At 40.4% G+C, this 24305-nt stretch overlaps 1 protein-coding gene across 1 annotated transcript in view; it reads left to right on the plus strand.

Moving 5' to 3' along the window:
* ABCC8 (ATP binding cassette subfamily C member 8) overlaps nucleotides 1-24305 on the plus strand; it is an 82101-nt gene that overhangs the window by 16603 nt on the left and 41193 nt on the right. The window contains 7 exon segments of the mRNA XM_063289398.1: nucleotides 3065-3216; nucleotides 5779-5934; nucleotides 6242-6376; nucleotides 7480-7642; nucleotides 19756-19796; nucleotides 21151-21296; nucleotides 23830-23935. Of these exon segments, the coding sequence (XP_063145468.1) occupies nucleotides 3065-3216; nucleotides 5779-5934; nucleotides 6242-6376; nucleotides 7480-7642; nucleotides 19756-19796; nucleotides 21151-21296; nucleotides 23830-23935 (899 nt within the window).

Genomic DNA, 24305 nt, shown 5'->3' on the forward strand with positions numbered 1-24305 from the left:
ATATAAGAATCTCTCTCTCTCTCTACACACACACTGTATATTCTTAGTTTTACAAAACAGAACAATGTTTTTGAAAGAAAGAATCCCATGGTTAATTTTACCAGTTTCTTGTGAATGTGCTCCCTTTGAGTAGCATTTAGGCATATTCACATACAGTAGATACTGTATGTTTCCCCACTCCTCTTTCATTACAAATGCAACCTGCCTACAGCCTCTTGTTGTGCAAAGCACAATGAATGCATATGGGGAGTCCACAGGGTATAGTAAAAAAGAAATACAGACGGTAGCCACAAGTGTGTGACTGAAGCTCTGCCTGTTTTTTACATGCATTGCACATACACATGCAACTTACACATAAAAAACAGCTGGAGCTTCAATCACACCATCTTGGCCACCTTTGGGACTTTTTTGACCACAGCCAGCAGACTTCTTGAATGCATACCATATTTTATCTCATAGGATTTGATTATATTACTGATAAATCATACTTCTCAAAGTAATTTAGCATAGCCTACAACTTTACTTTTGTGCCATTACACTACTTTGACTTCGTTAAATTAAAAATCTTCTTTTGTTTTGATGCAGTTAGATCTTGTTGAGGTTAAAGACTTCAAACAATGATGCTATAATGCAATAGCCTTCTGGGAAATAACAACCAAATAAAAGGATGCACTTGCTTTAAAAATCCAGACTATAACATGTTGCGGGGGTGGGGGGTGTTTATCAGCACTCAGCTGACACCAAAACAAGATTAAAACAAGAAATTGATTTCAATATCAATATTCACCATAATATGTGTAGCAAAATCTGCTTGATGCAAAAGAGGAAGTCATGTAGCAGTTTCCATGTCTTTAAAAAATGCATTAACATTAATTATTTATGATGGGAGGAAGAGATGTTTTGAGCAAGGTGAAGAAAACTGAAACAATAAGCTGTGTTCAAGACAGAGAAAGGTAGAAAGGAAGTACTTGTCTGGAAACCAACACTGATATTTTGGCAGTGCAATCATGCCCACCAGATTTTAGTTTTAAAACAGAGGGAAAAGAAGTACGATAAATAAAATCATTTTCTTTTGTTAAGAGCAAATTGTTACTCAAGATATCACACTAATTAATTGAAATATTAAAATCTATTGTTGGTTTAGGCATACGAAGAAACTAATTTTTCCCCCACATTCAAATATATTAGTATTTTTCCATCATGTATTCTATGCCATAGGTCATAAAACAGCCAATACATCTTATATTTAATAGATTTTGGACAGATATTTTCATATTTAGTGTTTACGGTATTGAACCAGGAGCAATGAGACCCAGGACCAAGTCAATATTCTACCATGGAAGCTCACTGTGTGGTGCTAAGCCAATGGGTATCCTTCAGTCTCCTGTTATTTCACAGGATTGTTGTTTTAGGGATCAAATGGAGGAAAGCTGGGATATGAATCAAAGAAATAGAATGTACATTACCTAGGTTAAACACAGTTGCATGATCCAGTCCTCTGTAGACATCAATCTATACATGGCAGGAATTCCATAGCGCTCAATACTCAAATTCCCCACCGCCCATCCCAATCTTCTGATGTATATGCATTCAGCCACCCTATCCCCTTTTAGTGTAAGATATTCAAAGTACCTAACTAGCTTATATCTAATCAAAAAGGAGAGCTGATATGGCTAAGATAGACATTAATTCATTATGTTTCATTTAATGGCCCAGTTCAACCCTTTACTGACTCTTAAGAACTTCCTCCCGCTTCATCTTTCCGCTTCTCAAATACATTCCTGAAGAATCAGTTGAATGAAATTATCCTGATGCTTCTGTCTTCCAGTCAAGGTCATTCTTGATATATCTTATTCTTGATATATATCAATTATTCTTGATTATTTTTATCATGTTATTGATCAAGTTATTATATGTATATGTATATATATATATATGTTGTAATACGAAACTAACACCAGACACATACAATCTCTTTAACCTCTCCCAAGGGCAGTTGCATATTTTTGACAAGCAAACTTCAGATGCTAAGTTTTAGTCACTGCTATTTTCTCATTGCTTTTAACTTTGATTTTATTAGTATTGAGAACACTCAAGTGATAATCTTATATGCAAAATGAAGCACTTTAATATATTATAATTTCTAATTGCCACATAATTCTGAAAATAGAAAAATGGTATTTTCAAATATATGCACAATATTTCTAAAATTAGCATACAGCATATCATGCAAAGTAATACGTTCCATAAAAAAGATGATATATAATGGTTTTCTGGCCTAAGTTGCTAGTTCTAGTGCATCCTAGCCAGAATTATCTCCATTGTGTGCTAGTTGCAAAATTTACTTAGGAAAACTTCCATAAATAGACCAAGGGGGATTTTAATGCCTCTTTGGCTATTTTCTGAGTAAGATTCTGCATGGGAAGAGAAACACTGCAGACTTTATTCTCTGCCCTACATTCAAAGCACATGCTTTAAAGCTTGAGAATATATATTTAAAAACCCACCTCATTTTATCACTTCATTGTGCTAATGATGGCTAACAAACCTGAATACATTCCCACCCTAAAATTCTTTGGAATATGCAATTATATATGAGATAAAATTTCAGCCTAAACTTCTTCCTGATGTGCTTGTTTTTTATATACTGACTGTCCTTGTTTGTTTTGCCTAGGGAAACTTTCAGTCCTATGAGAATGCAACAGCAAAATGAAATGTTACACTCTGGAAAATAGAAATAAAGCTTGCTTATTTTTTACAGAAATAAGATTGACTTCAATATGGGAAATACAGTAAATATTATTTTTAACAATAAATAAATTAGTTTGTTAGGGCACTGGCACTCTAATGTAACTCAAAATTAGATTAAATATTTCCCATTTCCCATTTGCATGATCTTATAAGTAATTTCAGCAATTGTTCTATGGCTTGCTAAAATATACTCAGGTATTTCTGCAGTTTCCATTGTGCTAAAGTTCTATTGCATGTATAGGAATTGTTTAAAAACAAAATAGATTCTTAATGGCTTTTGTGTATTTTTTTTTTCTACAGATTAAACTAATAGGTGTTTTCTTCATTTCTTCTCAAGAATTCTTGGCCAATGCTTATGTGTTGGCAGTCCTCCTTTTTTTTGCACTTCTGTTGCAAAGAACCTTTCTCCAGGCATCCTACTATGTAGCTATTGAAACAGGAATTAACCTGAGAGGAGCAATACAGGTATTTCAAATATCCTACAGATTCATAGTGAAATGCTTTTATTTTATAGCTGTTTTTATAGAAAAAGCATTTTATTAATAAAGACTAGAATAACCCCCACACAGATATGTATTTGTACAGATGGTATCAGGAAAACTAAAATTCAGATTGAGCTAATATTAGTGAGGGGTCAGAAGAGTAAGTAAAAGGGCTTCCTCAAATATATCCAAAAGAAAAAGAACAGAATTAGAGGTTTTCAGGGAAGGCAATATATCAAAGAAAAGGCTGACACTGTAATAAATCTGTTGATTTTCATCCTAGCTTGGTACTCAGATGCTTAATGTCATTAAGACTCATCTTAACTGTGATCGTGAGGACATTAAAAATGTGCAAGATTGCAGGTGCTCTTGAGTTAAGGGAAATGGTGGATAGTTTACACCAGGGTTTCTCAACCAGGGTTCCGTGGACCCTAGGGTTCCACAAGAGGTCACTAGGGGTTCCCTGGGAGATCATGATTGATTTAAAAAAATATTTTAAATTTGAGCAACTTCACATTAAAGAGGTAAGTTTCATTCTTTATTTTTAGTTTAAGAACACTGTTAATATTTATCTGTGTGTGTGTGTGTGTGTATACACACATACATACATACATACACACACAAGCCTACACATGAAACAAATATAATAATTTTCCACCTTCTGCCTATATTAGAGCCTGAATATGCAGGGGTTCCCTGAGGCCTGAAAAAGCCCTCCAGGGAACCCTTTTCTCAAAAGGTTGAGAAAGGCTGGTTTACACTATTCTTTCTCTTGCCTAACTGAATATACACATTCATAGCCTAGAAGATTTTGAAAGTCATGTTTACATGCAACGATTAGCTTTCTTAAAATGTACATTCTCTAGACAGACCGGGATTTTACTCAACAGCCTCTTTCTAATGTGATAAACTTTCGTGTCCTTGCTTATATATATATAAGCTGCAGCTGTCCTACATGGCTCCTGAAATTAGTAACTCATCTGATTTCAGCATAAATAAATCATGGCTTGGGTTTCTATATTAAGAAAGGAAGGAAAGCAAGAAAAAAGGAAGCAAAATGAACCTCTGATACCAGAAATAGCAATAATTAATTACCAACAATAACAGTTAAATTGACAGCCAGTTTGGTGTACCAGGCTAGAAACCAATAAAAAACCTTGCCAAGAAAACTGCAGGGACATGTATAGGCAGTCACCAGGAGTCAACATATATATCCTTATATAACTTTTTCTTTCACAAAAAGTCACTTTCTTTTCTTTTCTTACCCAACCAGAATCAGGACTGTACTTTCCCGGATCACATTTAAAGTAATATGAATGTAACAAGATAAGCTCTTCACAATATATGGAGGGTTCCACCCTAAGTCCAACACCCAGAGACTGTACACCAGCTGGAAAGAGGGAGGGCGGGGCCTGGGGAGTGTCACAGCCACTGTCCTGGATGAGACCCAGAGCATCCAGGAGTACTTCAGTAAGATGGCACCCAAAGATGAGCTGCTGAGAGAATGCCTGAGGCAGCAGCAGACATGGGAGGCAGATCAAGCAGAGGAAGTGCCACGGCAAGACAAGACCCTGCATGGGATGTACCATTCACAGATAGCTGAGGTGGCTGACATTAGGAAATCCTACCAGTGGCTGGAAAGGGCTGGACTGAAAGACAGCACTGAGGCACTGATCATAGCAACACAAGAACAGGCACTAAGCACCAGATCCTTAGAAGCAGGGGTTTACCACACTAGACAGGACCCAAGGTGCAGACTGTGCAGAGAGGCCTCAGAGACAGTCCAACACATAGTGGCAGGGTGTGGGATGCAGGCAAGAACAGCATACACTGAATGGCACAACCAAGTAGCTGGCATTGTGTATAGGAACATCTGGACAGCGCATGGGCTAGACCCTCCCCAAGTCCAGATGAGAGATTCCACAGAAGGTTGTGAAGAATAATAGAGCTAAGATCCTGTGGAACTTCCAGATCCAGATGGACTGGCAGGTACTGGCCAATCAACCAGACATCGCGGTAGTAGACAAGGACGAATTTGAAGTCTGAATTTCTAAAATACCTACTAATAATCAGAGGGCTGCCTCCCATTTATAAAACCATATCAGTGCGGAGGGGGCTATGGAGGGAGTATATTCTGTAAACTCCATGCTAATGTTACCATCAAGCTGTTAGCATCTACATTTTATATCCTAGCATCTAGAATATAAAACAGTAACTTGTAATCAGTAACTTTCACAATCTGTTGGAACTTTACTCACATTCAGTACTACTATTATGTAAGTCTCATAGCATGAAATAAACATTTCTTTTGAATAAACTTAATTATATAAAAATGCTGCAACGTATCTATTACTGTAGTGTTAGACGTCCTGATGCAAATATGTAATCTCAGCATTCTCAGCATTCTCATGATCACATCACTATGGTCGTGCCATTGTTTTGGTATCATCATGATTGGTTACAGATGCTAGCAATATGTAACAAGATGTTATCAATGTGGAAGTCTGTTTTTCCTCTTCAATAAAACTGAACGTTTTCATTGTAGGCAAAAATCTATAATAAGATAATGAGACTATCAACCTCCAACATGTCCATGGGGGAAATGACCTCAGGTCAGATCTGTAACCTGGTTGCTATAGACACAAACCAGCTAATGTGGTTCTTCTTCCTGTGTCCTAACCTCTGGGCTATGCCTGTACAGGTAAGAAAATGCATGGATTATTAATTAACTTTAGCCCATGGGGGCAGGGATCAATGTAAAATGTCTGCTTACTATCCTCCCATGGGATCATGAGATGTGAGTTAGTTGAATCTTCATAGCTTTTCCCCCTGGTTTTGTAGTTATTCTGAGGTGGAGTATGCTTTGTTTTTCTGGAGGGGGAGCCTATGTCTCTCTCCAAAAATAACAATTGATGATATGTCTAGAACTCTCCCATCCTCCTAAATGCTCTTATTGTCCAGTTTTGGAATTGCACAAATCAATGTCCTATCTTTTTCCATCATCTTAGATTATTGTTGGCGTTGTTCTGCTTTACTATCTTCTTGGAATTAGTGCCTTAATTGGAGCAGCGGTAATCATAGTGCTGGCCCCTGTCCAATACTTTGTAGCCACAAAACTTTCACAAGCTCAAAGAAGCACACTGGTAAGTTCCGCCAAGATTATCATACCCATCCAATTTCACAGTTTCAGACTACAAATTTGTAATCTCAGATTTATGAAAGTGTCCTTGGCGTAGTTGTTCATATCATATACAGTCCAAATGTCCACTCAAAGGTCAGTTCTGTTAAGTGCATCAAATTTACAGATAGGGATAGAGGATTGTACCTTTAACATTGTTTAATCTACTTATATTTTCAAAATATCTACCCACCAAATTGAAAAAAGAGAGAAAGGATGTACATTTTCTGAAACAAAAATCTGGTATTGTTAAATAAATAAATCTGTTTTCCACACAGAACTAGACCAATTGAAAGCTGTGCAGATATGCCAAGTAATCAACTTAGTGAGTCTTGGATATATAATGCCCAGATTTAACAATGAAACTTCCACTCTATTTGGAGCTGCTCTTAAAGAGTATTTGGAAACTACAGTTGGTCCAAAATGCAGCAGCATGCATCCTTTTGGGCTCCCAGTTTTGGAGCCCATTGCACCAGTTTTCCAGACCCTGCATTGATTACTGATTGGTTTCTAGATGTAATTTAACATGTTGGTGCTGATCTATAAAGCCCTTTATACCTTGGCATCACAGTCCCTTCAAAATTGCCTGTCAGCACCAACCTGACCAGTTAGATCCACCAGGGAGAAACTGCTGCAAATCCTGCATCTTCAGGAGGTGCGGATGGTGGTGCTTCTCCATAGCAGTGCTGATCAGACTGTCTTCCTCTTTGCTGGTCTTTTGGAAGTTCTTAAAGACTCAATGGTTTTGGAGAACTTTCCCCTGATGTGCACATTGCCATCTTTATTTTATTTTATTTTATTTCTAGTTTATGTTGTATGGCTTTTATTCCTATTACTTTTTTTTAGTCCTACTGTGGATATTTTAATCTATATTATTCTATGTAACCACTGAGACTCTGTTGATTGCAGCAGCATAGAAATATATTAAATAAGAGGGGAAGAAGTATTTAAATCAAAATTGAAGCATCTGTCTTTTTGCAACAATTTGTACTACCATGGATTGTTATGTAATACTATATCTTATGAACCCACTACAATCCAAAATTCATTTTTATGCCAATGGTCCAGGAATATTCCAATGAGAGGTTGAAGAAAACAAATGAAATGCTTCGAGGCATAAAACTTCTAAAGCTCTATGCCTGGGAACACATTTTTCATAGTAGTGTGGAAGAAACTCGGCAAAAGGAAATGACTAGTCTTAAGGCTTTTGCTCTTTATACCTCTATATCAAGTAAGTAACCCACTTCCTTTTTTCTGTATAACTGTAAATATTAGTTTTTAGCTAGTTTACTGCATATTTAAGGACTCAGTTCCATTAATAATATACCAGCAAAACTCCCATGGTGTTAAGAAATTATATAGTCTTTAGAAAATTGTATTTCAAAGGCAAGACCAATTGTGTATTTTTTATTGAAATATAAATGAGAACTGCTGATAGAATGAATTTCTCCTGCCAGTTCATCATCAAATCATTTGTACCCTTCCACTTAGAGTTCCCCATGAACCCTCAAAAATTCAATCCAATGGATTGGGGGGACTTTTTTGAAGGCTAAAGGAGGAGAGAGAACAAATCCCATCACATAAGCACTATTTCTTCAATTATGTGAAAAAAGAAAGATTTCACAGACTTTCAATTTCTACTTTATTTTTTCAGTGTTAGAAATATATTTCTGCTACACCTTAACATTGAGATAAAAGTATCCCTTTTTCTACATTTAAAAGAATTGACAAAAATGTACAAATGCTCTCAATGGTCTTAGAGATTTAAAGAAAGCCCTTTTCAAGCAGTCAGATCAGTATTAGTTAATGTGCTTGCATGAAGATCAAAGCAATAAACTATATCTCCAATAAATAGCTGGCTTCATGTATCATGCTAAACTGTGGTTTGCTCTTGTCAAATTGACTGGGTTAGCACATAATGTTACATGAAAATCATGGTTTACAAACTTCAATTTACACAACATTCTAAGCCCAAATGAAACAAACCCCATTATGGATTAACATCTTCTTACTTATGGTCAAAATAGAACAATCATACATACAATGGTAGATACTGTATATGGATCTTCCTTTGCATGACAGGCTAATTGTCAGGCTGTCCCGCAGTGAATACTCACAGACGCTGTGGTTAAACAGGATCAGGATTTATTCAGCTAGGTACAGGTTCGTTAAAGCCGAGAGTAGTATGGGTTGTCAAAACAGTTCAAATATATCCCCTTGTTCCCGCCAGAGTTCTTCCCCCCTCCCCTTGCTCCGCCCTTCTCCGGATGTCCTTATTTGGGTGTGCTTGAGTCATGACTGTGCATGTCTCAACCACACCCTGCTCATTCCTGCCCCGTTCGTCATCCGGAGAAGGCGTTAACGATCGGGTGCCGGTTCTTCTTTAGGTAGGAGATTTTCGATTATTGCTTTCTTTTGTTTTCCTGACTGCTTGTCCTTCTCCCCTCTTTACCTGAGTCTGTCTTTTGTCATGTGTGCGCCGCCATGGCTTTTGCCCCATGGCGGTGCACTCATGACATACCGCCCCTCCCCAGCAGACAAGGTGAGGGGGGGGGGGAGTCTCAGGGGGGAGTCCTTTCCAAACTGCTGGTTTGGGGGCCCTTCCCCCGTGGGTGATGAGGATGGGGGGGGGGAAGTCCCAAGGGGAAAAAGTTTTCCTAAGCTGCCGGTTTGGCTGGGTATGCGTCGTGGAACCTGCGAACCAAGTCAGGGGCTCGCATGTCGCGAGCTGCTACCCATTCAGGTTGGGGAAAATGTCACCATTTTATTAAATATTGGAGGGTGCCCCTGTATTTGCGTGAGTCAAGTACTTCTTGCACTTCGAAGTGCTGTTGCTCGTCGACCATGATGGGCGTTAGGGATGGTTCTTGTGGATGCCATCATGGGTGTTGAATAGCAGGCTTGAGGAATGGAATACTGGGTGCAGCCGTTTTAAATTGTGTGGTAGGTTTAGTTTTACTGTTACTGGGTTAACGATTTCTGTGATAGGGAAGGGGCCAATGAATTTAGGGGCTAGCTTTTTGCACGGTTGGGTTGACTTGATAAACTTCGTTGAAAGGTATACCAAGTCCCCTATTTGGAAGTTTGGTTCTTCGCGTCGGCGTTTGTCTGCGTGGAGTTTGTAGGCTGCTTGTGCCTCTCTGAGGGCGTCTTGGATGACTGGCCAGGACTCCGCAATTTTTGTACCCCATTCTCCAGCGTCCATCAGTGCCTCCGCGGGCTGCGGGAGCTCCGGTATGGGGACAAACTCTCTGCCCGAAACTACTGCAAATGGGGTTTTTCCTGTGCTTTGGTGGACGGCGTTGTTGTATGCTGTCTCTGCGAGCGGGAGTAGGTCGACCCAGTCCGATTGTTGGTAATTCACGTAAGTCCTTAAGAATTGTTCTAGCGTTAAGGATCTCGGTTGCGCCATCTCCTGCAGGGTGGTTTGCTGTTGTGAGGGCCTGTTTGGTTCCGATGAGTTTTAGGAAGGCTCTCCAGAATTTGGAGGTGAAGTTTGACCCTCTGTCAGTCACTATACGAGAGGGGCATCCGTGGAGGCGGTACACATGGGTTAGGAATAGCTTTGCTAGTTGCTGTGCCGTAGGGACAGTTGCGCAAGGTACAAAGTGTGCTTGTTTACAGAAAAAGTCCTTAACGACCCAGATGGCCGTTTTCTTTTGGCTTGGTGGAAGGTCTACAATGAAATCCATGGAGATTTCTTTCCATGGTTGAGTGGGTCTAGCAACGGGTTGCAGTAAGCCCTGGGGTTTTCCCGGCAGTCGTTTGGTTGCTGCGCAGACAGGGCAGGACTTTATGTATTCCTTGACGTCTTTGCGCATTGACGGCCACCAGAATTGGCGTCAGAGCAAATGGAGGGTCTTGAGGAATCCAAAGTGTCCTGCCTGCTTGCTGTCGTGTGCACGCCCAAGTACTGCTGCTCGTTGTGTGTCCGGGACGTACAGCCGCTGTCTAACCCAGGCGAGTCCCTGCTCCATTGTCACTTCTCTGGGGTTTGCCAGGACCCATGGGTCGGATTTCAGTGCAGCTTCGAATTCTGCTTGAATCCCCCCCAGTTCTTGTGCACGCCTACGGCCCGGGTTGGGTGGCCCTGCCGGTGTTCGTGCGTCGTGAGGGTTGGTCCGAGTCGCGGCGTGGCTTCTGGTGGTCGCCGTCAGGCCCAGTTGTGATGTGGAAAAGACCGTTCCCATGACCTGGGGGGCCGGTTCGTCATCCTGGGGAAGTCGGGAGAGGGCGTCTGCTAGGAAGTTCTTCTTCCCCGGGATGTATTTCAATGCGAAATTGAACCGGCTGAAGAATTGTGCCCAGCGGATTCATTTAGGGTTTAGGCGTCGATGCGCCCGAAGGGCTTCCAAATTCCTATGGTCTGTCCATACCTCGAAAGGGTGGGTAGCCCCCTCCAGGAAATGGTGCCAATGGCCTAGGGCCGTTTTCATGGCGAAAGCCTCCTTCTCCCAAACATGCCAGCGCCGCTCCGTTTCGGAGAATTTTTTTGACAAATATGCGCAGGGTTTAAGGGTTCCAGTGGCGTCTCTTTGGAGTAGGATGGCTCCGATGGAGAAATTGGAGGCATCTACTTGTACTACAAATTGCTTTTCAGGGTCTGGGTGGGCTAGAATGGGTTCGGAGGTGAATAGAGTTTTCAATTGGTCGAATGCTGCCTGGCACTCAGGAGTCCACTTAAGCACTGCCCCTGGGTTTTTTACTCTGTGGGTCTCCCCTGTACCTCGCGTGCGTAGCAAGTCCGTGAGTGGTAGTGCGATTTCGGAGAACCCTGGTATGAAATTTCGGTAGTGATTAGCGAATCCTAGGAAGGATTGTAGTTGTCTGCGCTTTCGGAGCCTTTCCCATTCAAGGACAGCCTGCACCTTGCCCGGGTCCATTTCCACCCCCTGTACAGAGATTCTGTAGCCTAGATAGTCTATGCTAGATTTGTGGAACTCGCACTTCGAGAGTTTAATGTACAGTTTGGCTTCCCTGAGTTTAGCGAGTACTCGTCATATGAGTTCCACATGGTCCCTTTCATTGTCTGAATAGATTAGGATGTCGTCAAAGTATACCAGTACGCCTTTAAACAAAAACTCGTGTAATACTTCATTGATAAGTTGCATAAAGACCCCCAGGGCTCCCGCTAGGCTGAATGGTAATACTTTGTATTGGAAGGAGCCCAAGGGGCAATTAAAGGCCGTTTTCCATTCGTCACCCACCCTGATTCGTACCCGGTAGTATGCCTCCCTCACATCCAGTTTAGAGAAAACCTTCCCCATGCACAAGTGTGACAATAATTGCTTTGCTAGCGGCGTTGCATATTTGTTACATATAGACACAGCATTCAAATTACGGTAATCAGTACATAGTCGTAACGTCCCATCTTTCTTTTCGCGGAAGAGTACGGGCGCACCGACCAGGGAGCTTGCCGGTTTGATGAAGCCCCGCGTGAGGTTTTTATCAATGAATTCTCGTAAAGCCTCCATTTCTCGTTGTGACATCGCATACGTTTTTGGCCTTGGGAGGTGGACATCGGGAAGGAATTCGATGCGACAGTCGGTTTTCCTGTGGGGGGGGGTAGTTCATTGGCTTCTTCCTCCCCAAATACGTCTGCCAGGTCGGCATACTGTGCCGGCAACCCTTCTAGTGGGGGGTCCTCTCCGGGGTTTTGGGTGGTCTCCCCCCTCCCCACTAACACAGCAGAGTCCTTGATGTCGGTCGGCACTTGGTAGGTCCCATCGGTGAATTTGATCGATTGGGCCTTCCAATCGATGCGGGGGTTGTTGCAGGTTAGCCATGTGATGCCCAAGACGACCATGGGGCGACTTACTGGGGCGACCACGAATTGTATGGCTTCCCGGTGTGTCCCCAGCTGAAGGGTGACTACCCCCGTTCCCAGGGTTGCCGCCCCCCCCCCCGCTGTGGAACCGTCTAGTTGCTGGAATTCCAGTGGTTCCAGAAGGGGGATGCAAGGTGACTTCAAAGCAGCGGCTATGGAGGGGTGGATTAGGTTTCTAGAGCAACCAGAGTCTATGATGCCCCTATTGTGACGGTGTTGCCCTGGAAAGTCAGTTCAATGCTGATCCTGAGGATCGGGGCGTATGTACTCACTTTGGTAGTTCTGCGCATCTCTCCTGCCACCTGTTCCTCCGCGCTGTTCAGAACAGGTGGAAGTTGTTTCCCGCTGACCGCGTTGGTGAGCTGAGGTCATCTTCCTCCTGGTAGAAGTCCTCCGTCTCTGTTGTGGCGGCGACTTTCCCGGCGAGTGTTCACGGCCGGGGTTGGGGTCTGGGGATCAGTTTCGGCGTCGCTTTGGGTGGCCGGTTCCTCGTCCGAGGCTCGCTGCATTCCGCCGCTCTGTGGCCCTCTTTGCCGCATGTGAGGCATAGCCCTCGTGTCAGTCGCCGTTGCCGTTCGTCATCCCAGGTAGTTCTCAGTGGAGGTGCTGGTCTGTCACGGGCGGCCATCTCATCACTGCGGGTCGCCATGCGGAAGGCGTCCTTGGCATTCTCTGTTTTCCCGGCTAGCCGTATCCACTCGTTTAGCAAGTCCGGGTTGTCCCTATACATCGCCCACTGCAATATCTCGCGATTGAGGCCCCGTTTGAATAAGTCAGTCAGTGTAGCCTCTCCCCATTCCGGGACCTTACCGGCTAGTACTTTGAATTGCAGGGCATATTCTGCCACGGACTTCTGTCCCTGTATGAGTCCCGTGAGTGCGATTTTGTCTTTGTCTTTGGCTAGCGGGTCTTCGAAGTACTCTCGCAGTGTGGTTAGGAAGGCGTCACAGCTAGCTAGGGCAGGGTCATTGGAGTCCAGCATTTGCACATACCAGTCTGCGGCCCGGCCTCTTAGTTTGGTGGCCATGGCCGAGACTGTCGCTCTCTCCGAGGTGAAGTGGTGGCCCTGTTGTAATACATAGTCTCTCGCGTTTGCTAGGAAAAATGATAGATTTGCCGGCTCACCGTCAAACTTCACCCCAAAATCCTTCGCGACGCCGCCTCTGGGGTTGTAGCTTGGGGGCGCTTGGTCCGGGGTAGGCGCGGGCAGGGGGTCTGCACACCGGTCGGCTCCGAAGGTTTGCGCCCGGTTTCCATTCCTTGGGGTCGGCGGTTGTTGGGGTGAGTCACTGTTGGGCCCCCTTGCGATGTCTCGGAGTGCCTGTGCCATGGATTGTACCGTGACCTCAAGTGACTGTATTCGGGTCTCGATTTCTTGGCGCCAGTCTCTTTGCGCTTCTGCCGCCCGCTGCTCCGTCTGTCATTTGGTTAGTACTTTTGCTGATGTCCCGACAGAGTGGAGTTGTTCTGCTCCATAGGGTGACTCTGGTCGGGGTTTGGAGGCGCTGTCCCATTCCGGTGTGTCCGGCTCGTCCAGGACTACTTCTAGGTCCCCCAGTTGTATGGAGTCCTCTTCGTCGTGGCGCTGCACCGTTGCTGTCAGGGACCACATCAGTGTTGCCATCGCTAGCTTGTTCTCTCACAAAAAAATTTTTTGGTAGAGGCTAGCGGGTTTGGAGAGGACTCTCGGCTTTTTGTCAAGCTGTCCCGCAGTGAATACTCACAGACGCTGTGGTTAAACAGGATCAGGATTTATTCAGCTAGGTACAGGTTCGTTAAAGCCGAGAGTAGTATGGGTTGTCAAACAGTTCAAATATATCCCCTTGTTCCCGCCAGAGTTCTTCCCCCCTCCCCTTGCTCCGCCCTTCTCCGGATGTCCTTATTTGGGTGTGCTTGAGTCATGACTGCGCATGTCTCAACCACACCCTGCTCATTCCTGCCCCGTTCGTCATCCGGAGAAGGCGTTAACGATCGGGTGCCGGTTCTTCTTTAGGTAGATTTTCGATTATTGCTTTCTTTTGTTTTCCTGACTGCTTGTCCTTCTCCCCTCTTTACCTGAGTCTGTCTTTTGTCATGTGTGCGCCGCCATGGCTTTTGCCCCATGGCGGTGCACTCATGACACTAATGACTATCGCAAGTGGTGGATAAAGTAACTATAATTACTGTTAAGTCTTGTGTCATGAAATCACTGATTTCCCTGTTTTTTTCATTCTAGATTTTAGGCCAATAGCATGTAATTTAATCAATGAAGAAAGCTGTTTTATATCAATAGCAGAGAATATATGTAGCTGAGGATGGCACTGTTATGTTCTGGGTGTTCTCTTGTATTTCATTACTAGGCTAGGTAACATCATTGGTGCATGGGAGAGCAGAGTTTGCTAGTTGTTTGTATATAGTAGCTTGCCCTGCCTGTCTTGATTGGGGTGTGGTTTCTTCATTGATGGTTCCTTGATTAGGGTGTTAATTCTTCCTTCATTGTTTATCTGATGCTGTTTTCTGTTTATCTGGATATTAGTTGCTAGGGTGGGCATGCTTCGGGCTGTTTGTTTCCTTCTTTGACTTTTGGTTGTATATTTTGGTTGTTATCAATTTTACATCATCTCAGAATTTGATGCAATTGTGATTCCCCCCATCTTTAAAAATTATAAACAGACAAGAATTGTGTTTTATTATAAAACATTTACAGCAGTTTTGCATTTTTATTCCATTTAAGTTAATGAAACCAAGTCTGAAACAATTTCAGATTTTTAACAAATAATGTGAAAACTAAGAGCCAAACACTTAATAATACATAAAGAAGTAATTGACTTGCAGTTCCAGATGATCCTCTGAGGACCAGTTTAAATGCCAGTAGCTGCCTGTAACTGAAAATTCTTTCCCTGATACAATAAATAATGCTTTATATATCTCAGACCTAAAAATGTAGGTATACAAAGGAGAGCTTCCTCCATGAAATTTGCTTGCCTGTATTTCAGACCTAATGACTGTTACTGATTAATACTTGTTTGTTATGAATAGTAAATTGAGTAATATAAAGACAAGAGGAATTATGTAGTTCTTACCAGGAAATGTTGCAGTATAGTATTCTAATCTTAATCTTAAAAAAAAATTCATTGAAAACAATGGGATTTACTACACAAGAAATGTGTATGTCAGGAATGGGGAACTACATTGTAGCTGAGAGGATAGAGTTTTGTTTTGTTTTTAGAGCCTCTGAAGTCACTAGAATGGGAAAGGCTGAAATTTTCAGAATGTTTCCTTCATTTTTAGGGTAGGAAATAGGTGTGTTAAGGCTATGAGGGCTTTAGAGAGGAAAAACAGATGCAAAGGAGGTAAAACATAGACTAGTCTAAAGACTAGGGGTTGATGACACACAGTGGTGTGTTAGAGCTGGCTTGTACAGGCTTGCGAGAGCCAATTGTTAAATTTTCTGGAATGTTGTGTTGTTATACAATATCAGGCTAATACTGATTTTGTATGCATATTTACCAAGAATTAATTTCCACTTTGCTGAACAGCACCTGCTCTAAACTTCGTAGTTTAGAAACCAATTCTATATCTAGGAGCAGGTGCTGTTCAGCAAAGTGGAAATTAATTCTTAAGAATAAAATATTTCCTAAGAAAATGAAATGAAATGAAACAGTAGTTTTACAACACCACCATGTAACTATGCAGTTAATACCGGTGCAGCATTTCAAGTCTCCCATAGGAAGGACACCAAGAAAATAATTACTGTGATATCTGTAAATAAATGTAATGGATTTAAATGATTAAAACTGAGTATGTGAAACATCTGATAGCATATAGGAGTTCTTCACTGATTATCTCCAAAAGGACAATTAGTGTGTGACCCAAAGCTGTTTTTAAGCAGCTGAGAACATTAAGCAGGGCAAGGAGAAAGGCCCTGGGAATGTTTTCAAATTTGGCTGTACTTAGGGCATTAACTTCACCCTTTAGCACTAGAAAGCTGCTTGTGTTTTCCTTAATTCCTATGAGATCTTATTTATCATACTAAATGTTCATCATGAAAGAGGTCTCTTGAGATGGTGATACACTAGCTTATGATAATAAGCAACCAAATGCACAAAGCATATGTTGTACTGGCAATATTTAATATCATAAGTACTTTAACTCATTTTCTTTTCTCTAGGGAATAAACAATCTTGATTTTTAATGTTTTCCTTTAAAAATTAATTTGCTTGAAGAACTTTACTTCAGAACAGGATTCTGGTTCCTTCCAGATGTGAATTACCATGAACAAATTTTCTTATTTAGAGTAGGCTTTGATAAGACATCACTGTGGGAAATGAGGGAGGGATAACTACCCTATATCTATCTTCTCTTCTTTCCTTACCTAGGATTAACAGATGTGGGATGCAAAACTCTGTACAACCTCTAGATGACAACAAAATGATACACAACACTAACACTTTCTGGTGCCAACTAATAATTGTCCTGATTTTTGCAGCCCAGATCTGTACATCTACTTGGTCAGGCAAACCATGACTCCTTTTCTCTACTCTGTACTAATTCATTCAGTTTGCCTATCACCAGATCCATCCTAGGGACTGGCTTTTGGCTAGTGGGAGAAATTTGGAGGTAAGGGATTAGCAGTGTTCAGCACATTCACAATCTGAACAGAGAGTACCGGCTTTTGCTAAGAGAATTAGGTATGGTCTGCCCCATCTGAAGCCATGAGTTTGAGATCCCTAACATGCTTTCCTGTAATCTTAGAGAAGGATTACCAACCTGTTATCCTACTTCTGGCCATTGCTCTCCAGCTGTCTGTGAAGAAACCACAGAAGAGTAGGTGAAAGACTGTGTACAGCCCATAAGTTGAGAACTTGAGACCACTGCACTGAGTCATAAGTTATAAAAAAAACACCACAATGTCTAGATTCAATTCCACTAAGAAACCAAACTTTATGGCTTAACATGATGTGGCAAGCCAGCCACAAACTAAATTTGAAAACAGACCGTGATAATGAATTGTTTTAAAAGTTAGAGTCCAAATTATGTTATTCTAGAAACTATTAAGGTATCTTTTAATGTATTAATGGGGAGGAAGAATTGTCCTTGGCACATAGGGTATGAGACATTTAACCTTCCAACTCTGAGCATAATGAAAAGCCTCTCTATTTATATTTGTCTTAGAAGTTCCCACTGGTGCAAGTTAATGTTTTCTTTCTAAAGCTAGTGGGGCACTGGAAGATTCTGCCTGAGGTTTCATTGAAATTATCTTTATTTAATTTTCTAATGACATTTACTTTTTACCTTTTTTTGAACCCCAGTAGAAGTAAATCAAGCATGGAATAATTCAGCATTGTGATGCAACAAAATGATACCATTTTATCAACAGCATTTAGCAAGATACCATGTTATTTATCTTATTCAACAGCTTTCTGCTTCAACAAACGTATAACATACTCAAATCATCACTTTATATATTTTATGGTAAATATGAATCCTGAGAAAGCAATATTCTGATTTGCAAAATTTATTAACAAACATATGCAAGCATAAAAGCATTTGTAAATGTCTTAATAAGATTGGTTTACTTGCTTATTTACTTACCCTAACCAGTCTTACGATACCAGGCAGTGTACAGAGTAAAAAAAAAACAGAGGTGTAACAAAAAATATAGATATACAGAGAAAGCTCTTTGCACCAGGCAGCTGGAACGGATAGTTCATTGAAAAAGGAAGTTCTTTGACATCATACTAAATACAAGAAGGGAAGGTGCCTTCTGAGCCTCCAAGGGTAACCCATTCCATAATATGGAGGAGCTGTTACAAAGAAGACCCTTTGTGTCATCCAAATCCCATGAACTTTACAAGGAGAAGCGACTCTCCACAGGCTTCTCAAGATACCTGAACTAGATAGATGGAGTTAACTATGGCCAGACAGTGCCTGATAGAACCTGCTGCTGAGATGTAGACGGCTTTGTAAGTAATAACTAGTACTAGTACATCAGGCTAATAGGAAGCCAGATGACAAATTATAGATGAAATAATTTGTATTATATAAAATTCCAGAAAATATCTTCAGCAAATTTTGAGAAAATACTTCTCACATTTTGTCATTTCCCGGTCAAAGGCTGGCTGGGCATATACAATATGGTAAGTCAAACCATATTATGACTTAGCATAGTCAGTGTATCTAGCCATTGTAGTCTTTAAATCACCTATTACAGATTAATGCCACATGTGGACTCAGCTATTACAGAATTGTCAACAAATAATAATTAAAGCATGCCACAGCTTAGTATGATGCATGAACCTAGCCACTGACATTTACTTAATAACTTAGCTATAAAACACAATCTACAAACCACAATAGTTGAATTGATATAATCCATTAAGTATCTGAGACACAGAGAGAGAGAGAGAGAGATTCAGCCCCATATATTAATTAAGCAATAGTGCTTTATGACTTTGCATATGTGGACCCAGCCAATTCAGTTTATTGAACAAACCATTGTTAAGCAAACCATAGTTTAGCACAGTGTGTGAACCCTGTCAAAGAATCTTTATTACAGTGTTCACCAAATTGATGCCCATTACTATAGTGTACATAATAAAGGTGCCTGAAATGAAATAGCACATTAATCCACGTAGTTCTATATTGCCCACACTGGAGGCATCATTCTAGAGTTCAGGGGAGAAATCAACACTCCTTATAGATGCCAAGAGATGAATCTCAGATTTTTGCTTTAAAACATGTACTTTACAATGAAATTTCATTGCTTTCCCTCCAAATTTATGTTTAATTAAACCCAGAAAGCTTATCTATAGCTTATTTTATTAGATTTTGAAATATTTCCTGTTTAGCTGCCACAACAAGATTGCAGTGTGAACCAGGAAGTTGAAAGGAATACAAGGAGAGTATCTACTTCTGAGATAAATTGAGCAATTTGACATAGTTATCACTTGTCCAAATTAGGAAGAAATTTTGGCAATACTTGTAATAGTGATGACTGCTGACAATGGAATGGATAATTTATATTTTAATGACCAGTTGTGAAGAAGACCCAAGGCAATAGGAAACACATTCCAGTCCACAGCCATCTGTGGTTAATTGTCTCTACATTCTCCTGAGACTGCCTAGACACAGTGAAGAAATCAGTACTATGTATCTAATCTACCCGGAATGTCCACGCTCCCAGGAAACTGCTATTCATTATTTTATTGCTATCATTCATGGTACAGAGACACTACCAGAACAGTGTCAATGTACTGTAGCTATAGTACCTGACTAAAAAGCAAACCATCTAAATAAACGTCAAAGAAAAGAAAAAGGCATGATTGGAGTTGCAAATACATACTTTGTTAAGCATTATTTCTATTGGGTTGGAATGTTTGTAATTACTGACAGGTTGTTGGTTTTTTTTTACTTATACCGTACCTTGTTAAAGGCATATGATTGTTATTACTATTACTATTCTAAAAGTAAATGAAAATGAATAAAAGAGATTTAGATACAAAGTATGTAAATAAGAAAAAACATTTTTCCTACAGTTTTCATGAATGCAGCAATACCAATTGCAGCTGTTCTTATAGTAAGTATAAACATTTGTATTACAATGTAATTTTATTTTAAAAAATAGAGAAAAATACATATTTTTTAGTTATGAATGCAAGGTTTCTGAACCAGGATTCCATGGCACCCTAGGGTTCCGTGAGAGGTCACTAGGGGTTCCCTGGAAGATCACAATTTATTTAAAAAATTGTTTCAAATTTGAGCAACTTCACATTAAAGAGGTAAGTTTCATTCTTTCTTTCTAGTTTTAAGAACACTGTTAATGCATATATACAGGCCTAGCCATGAAATGAATATAATAATTTCATAACTTCTGGCCTGAATGTGCAGGGGTTCCCCAAGGCCTGAAAAACATTTCAAGGGTTCCTCCAGGGTCAAAAGGTTGAGAAAGGCTGAATGAATGTGTTGATTCTGCTTTTGCTGATTCTAAATTACTATAAGGAGATTTGGATCCATGAAGTCTGTTCATGCTATAGGAAGGAAGGAAGACACCAAACTGCAGCAATTACTCTTCCCAGTAGCCACCTGAAAAAGATTTGCAGAGAGCTAATGAGCCTCTCGAACAAGATGATACTAAGGACTGCAGGGACGTCAGTGTAAATCACTGGCGTTTCCCATTGCAGTTGCATGTTGAAACTTCAAGATGATGCTGAACTGAAGCTTATCATCATCCATAACCAGAGTCCTTGTTTTGGGTTAGGATGGACTATGTTCTTGATACATTGGCTGACAGAGTGATGGATGGGTAAAAAAAAGAGTAGCTAGTATATTATTTCAAAAGCTGTAGAAAATCAGCTCATGTCTGGTTTTGTGGTTGTTCTTAATTAGCTTGACTGTAACTGATTCTGCCTGCAACATATAGGACAGGATTCAGCCCATTTGCACCAGCATCTTCCTTTGGGTAGCACTTCCTTTTGGATCCTTGCAGGAACTAGTCTAGTAATAAGATGCAATTAATTGTTTTTACTAGACTGGGAAAACTCAGGCACTTTTCAAGTCACACCTCATGGACTTACTCCCCATTCACAGATGCTTCTCTGATTTCTTTTATTGATTTACCTATTCCCAAAGACTCTGGACAACTAACATTAAGAAACACCACCAAGTGACAACCCTTACAAAAGAACACATAAACCCACCCAAAATAAATTAAGAAAGAAGAAAACTCTTACATAAATGTTCTATTTATAGTTGTAGTTGTATATATTTATGATGCCTGGAAATTGTTTGCAGTGCTTAATTCTATAGCAGTAATAGCTCTCTGATCTTTTGGAGTTTTGAAGTTCAATAAAAATCTGAAATTGTGTCTTTAATATGTACTGTAAGTTGTCTGAAGTAATGTGTTTTGTTTTTGTTTTTGCTTTTCTAATAAGACATTTGTTGTCCATGCCCATCTCTTTGTAAATGCTGACTTTTCTCCTTCGGTGGCCTTTGCATCGCTCTCCCTCTTCCACATCCTTGTGACACCCCTGTTCCTACTCTCCAGTGTGGTTAGATCCACTGTTAAAGCTCTTGTAAGGTAAGGTTTCATGAGTGAACTCCCAAAAAGTTAGAGACTTGGTTTTAAATATTCAGCTCCATTGCTGCAGAAGTTAAAAATCTGATTTAGATTTATTTATCACTCTTGATGCTTTTCCATCTTACCAGGTCCCTCATCACTGTGAATTTCCCTACATTATATTATCAGCTTCCCTACAGCTCCTATTACCAGTATTCATTGTGGTATGCCCAGTGAATTATGTGGAAGATGTATATTAGGATGTATAGAACATTTGTTAATCCTTTGCGGAAAAAATAGCATTGATTCGGCTGAAATACTAAGGAAATATATCTTTTCAATCCCGCTGGTAGTGCTAAAACTGGTGTCATGTTAGCGTTTAATCTAAGCATAATTGCTGATGGAATTTAAGATTAATCATGCATTTGGGTGCTGTGGAGCTATATCATCCTGTGAACGTAATTAATGATGGACTAAACAACTATATATGGACTGATGGAGTACAGAACTGTATACAAATCACAATAGGTTCTATTCAGTTCCATTCATCCAACCCTGAAAGGGACACTACCAGCTAAGGATATGCAAAGTTTGCTGAGTAAGGAATAGAATGTTTGAGAGAACTGTGGAATATTCCATGTGATTCCAGATTGTACCAAATCTCCTCCCAGGCCATGTCATTTCAGGAGAGGTTTAGCAGTTTTTGGAAGTAAGTACTCCATACTGAAAGGAGTTCAAGGTTGCACTGGGGTAATTTAACCCTGAAACAGGCTTGTTTCACCTTACATTGCTTCTAGTTTGGAATTGCTTCTTCTCATCCCCAAAACTTCCCTGAAATAGCATGGTACAGAGAGAAGCACAATGTTTTTATTGTTTATTGGAATATTCCTCTCCCAGATCAACAAATTTTGCACATCCCTATTTTTAAGGATTTTTTAAATGAAATTGATGCAGCCTATGTAGGACAGAGGTGTGTATAATTAGGAACAGCCAATGACGATAAAACATTTACAGTTTATATAAAAGGTGCTATCACAGATTTTAAAATGGGTTTTGTGTACTTGATAATATCTCATAACATCTTAATTGCATTTTCTGTTTCTCAGTCCCTCTGTCTCTTTCATAGGCACCCACATTCTATCATACAATTCCTTTCTTATTACTATTTCATAACTCTTAACTATATGGTGACCACAAATCCACATTAATTCAATAAAGATTTCATAGCTCAAACTGTGGATTTGCATCGTTCAGCAGATTGTGCCTTAAAGTAATGCGTATGATTATATTGTGTGTGTGTGTGTGTGTGCAAGCACGTACATGCGTGCAGATGTGCTATGTTTTTGTACTTCACCTTGTAACTCCATCAAGAAATTGAAAATGATTACAAAGTATTATCGTACTTTTAAATGTGAGAGCCAGCTTGGTGTAGTGGTTAAGGCATCAGGCTAGAAACCAGAAGACCATAAGTTCTAGTCCCACCTTAGGCACAAGGGCCCAGCAGGGCACTCTTGGGCCAGTCACTCTCTCTCAGCCCTAGGAAGGAGGCAAGGGCAAACCACTTCTGAAAAATCTTGCCAAGAAAACTGCATTGATTTGTCCAGGCAGTCTCCAAGAATCAGACATGATTGAGCTGATTAAAAAATAAAACACGTGTCTACCTATATGCAAGTGTATACGTAGATATAGCTATTGTTTTTCTCAGGCATCTTTTCTGCTCTCTTACTCAGAGCCAGTTTGACTAGAACTGTAAGATCTACGCAGATTATCTTTAAAGAGGCAACCTCTATCTATGGACAGGGAGATAGGGAGGTTTCCATATAACATTTTATCATGCGGTCACTTGGCCATGTTTGTTGAATTTATTATGACTTTAGAAGCTCTTGTTTCTCCTTTGTGCCCCTCTGGTGTTTTCTTCATCCTTACTACTATCAGAGGACACAGTGTACTTTTCAGCGCTCTTTTATTGTTACATGTAATTGCTTTATTTTTATTATATTGCCACATTTCTGGTTTACTGGTCTGATATCTTACATGTACATGTTATAAATATTCTAATAACTAATGAATAGGTATCATGAAGCCATCAAGAACTTTAAGTTTTAAAGCAATAACTTTTTTCTGCTCATGATTTCATCAACAGTAATTATGATCCCACAGCTCTGTTCCAAAAATATATTTTGTGGATTCAGTTATCTCCATAGAAACTGAAAAATGGCATAATCAAGCTATACCTAAACAGTTATAAAAGCCCTAATAAAATTGCTGTGCAAAGTGTAGATATAAAGCCCTAATATTAGCTTAATAGTCTTACTCAAATTCCTAAAAGGGCTGTGTGCATTTTTAACCATTTCAATGCACAATTATGCAGACTTCACTGGATTTTTACCCAATCAAAATGGAATCCTTATCTGTCCAAAGACTGGACATCGGAGTGTCCTTTATGGAATCAAGGTTTTGCCTCTGCTGCAGTTTCCTAAAGTAGTGAACATTGCTGTTGTAAGCAGCACTGATATAATTTGTTTAGCTTGCTACCATTCTTCTCTTTTCATAGTGTTCAAAAGTTAAGTGAATTTCTCTCAAGTGAAGAAATTGCAGAAGACCATGATAAATGTTCTGAGCCAAGAAGCCAAGACAACCACAGCAAATACCAGGTGCTTGTAAGTGTCATTTTATGTTGCCTGTGAAATTGGCAACATCCCATTCTTAAATCCTTGCCTGTAATGCCAATAACTGTCACTTCCCTTGCAATTAATAACTACAGTAGTAAAAGTTATTAATGTGGCCTTATTATAGATTATACTATGACTGCTTTTTGTTTAAAGCCAGCAGTGGATGGTGAGACAGTTTTCTGGCAGGATCCATCAGCTGTATTGTGAAGCAATCAAAGGGGGATAAAATCCAATCCTTATCAGAACAGTTGGGATGCATCTCAGTCACCAGTGTAAAGGCATGCAGTTTGCTGATTTGATAGCAGTCCCTGGAACAGGCTTAAATTCCAGATAGCAATAAGGGATTCAAGCCAATCAG

This window comes from Candoia aspera, chromosome 1 (assembly GCF_035149785.1).
Source record: "Candoia aspera isolate rCanAsp1 chromosome 1, rCanAsp1.hap2, whole genome shotgun sequence".
NCBI classification, from domain to species: Eukaryota; Metazoa; Chordata; class Lepidosauria; order Squamata; family Boidae; genus Candoia; species Candoia aspera.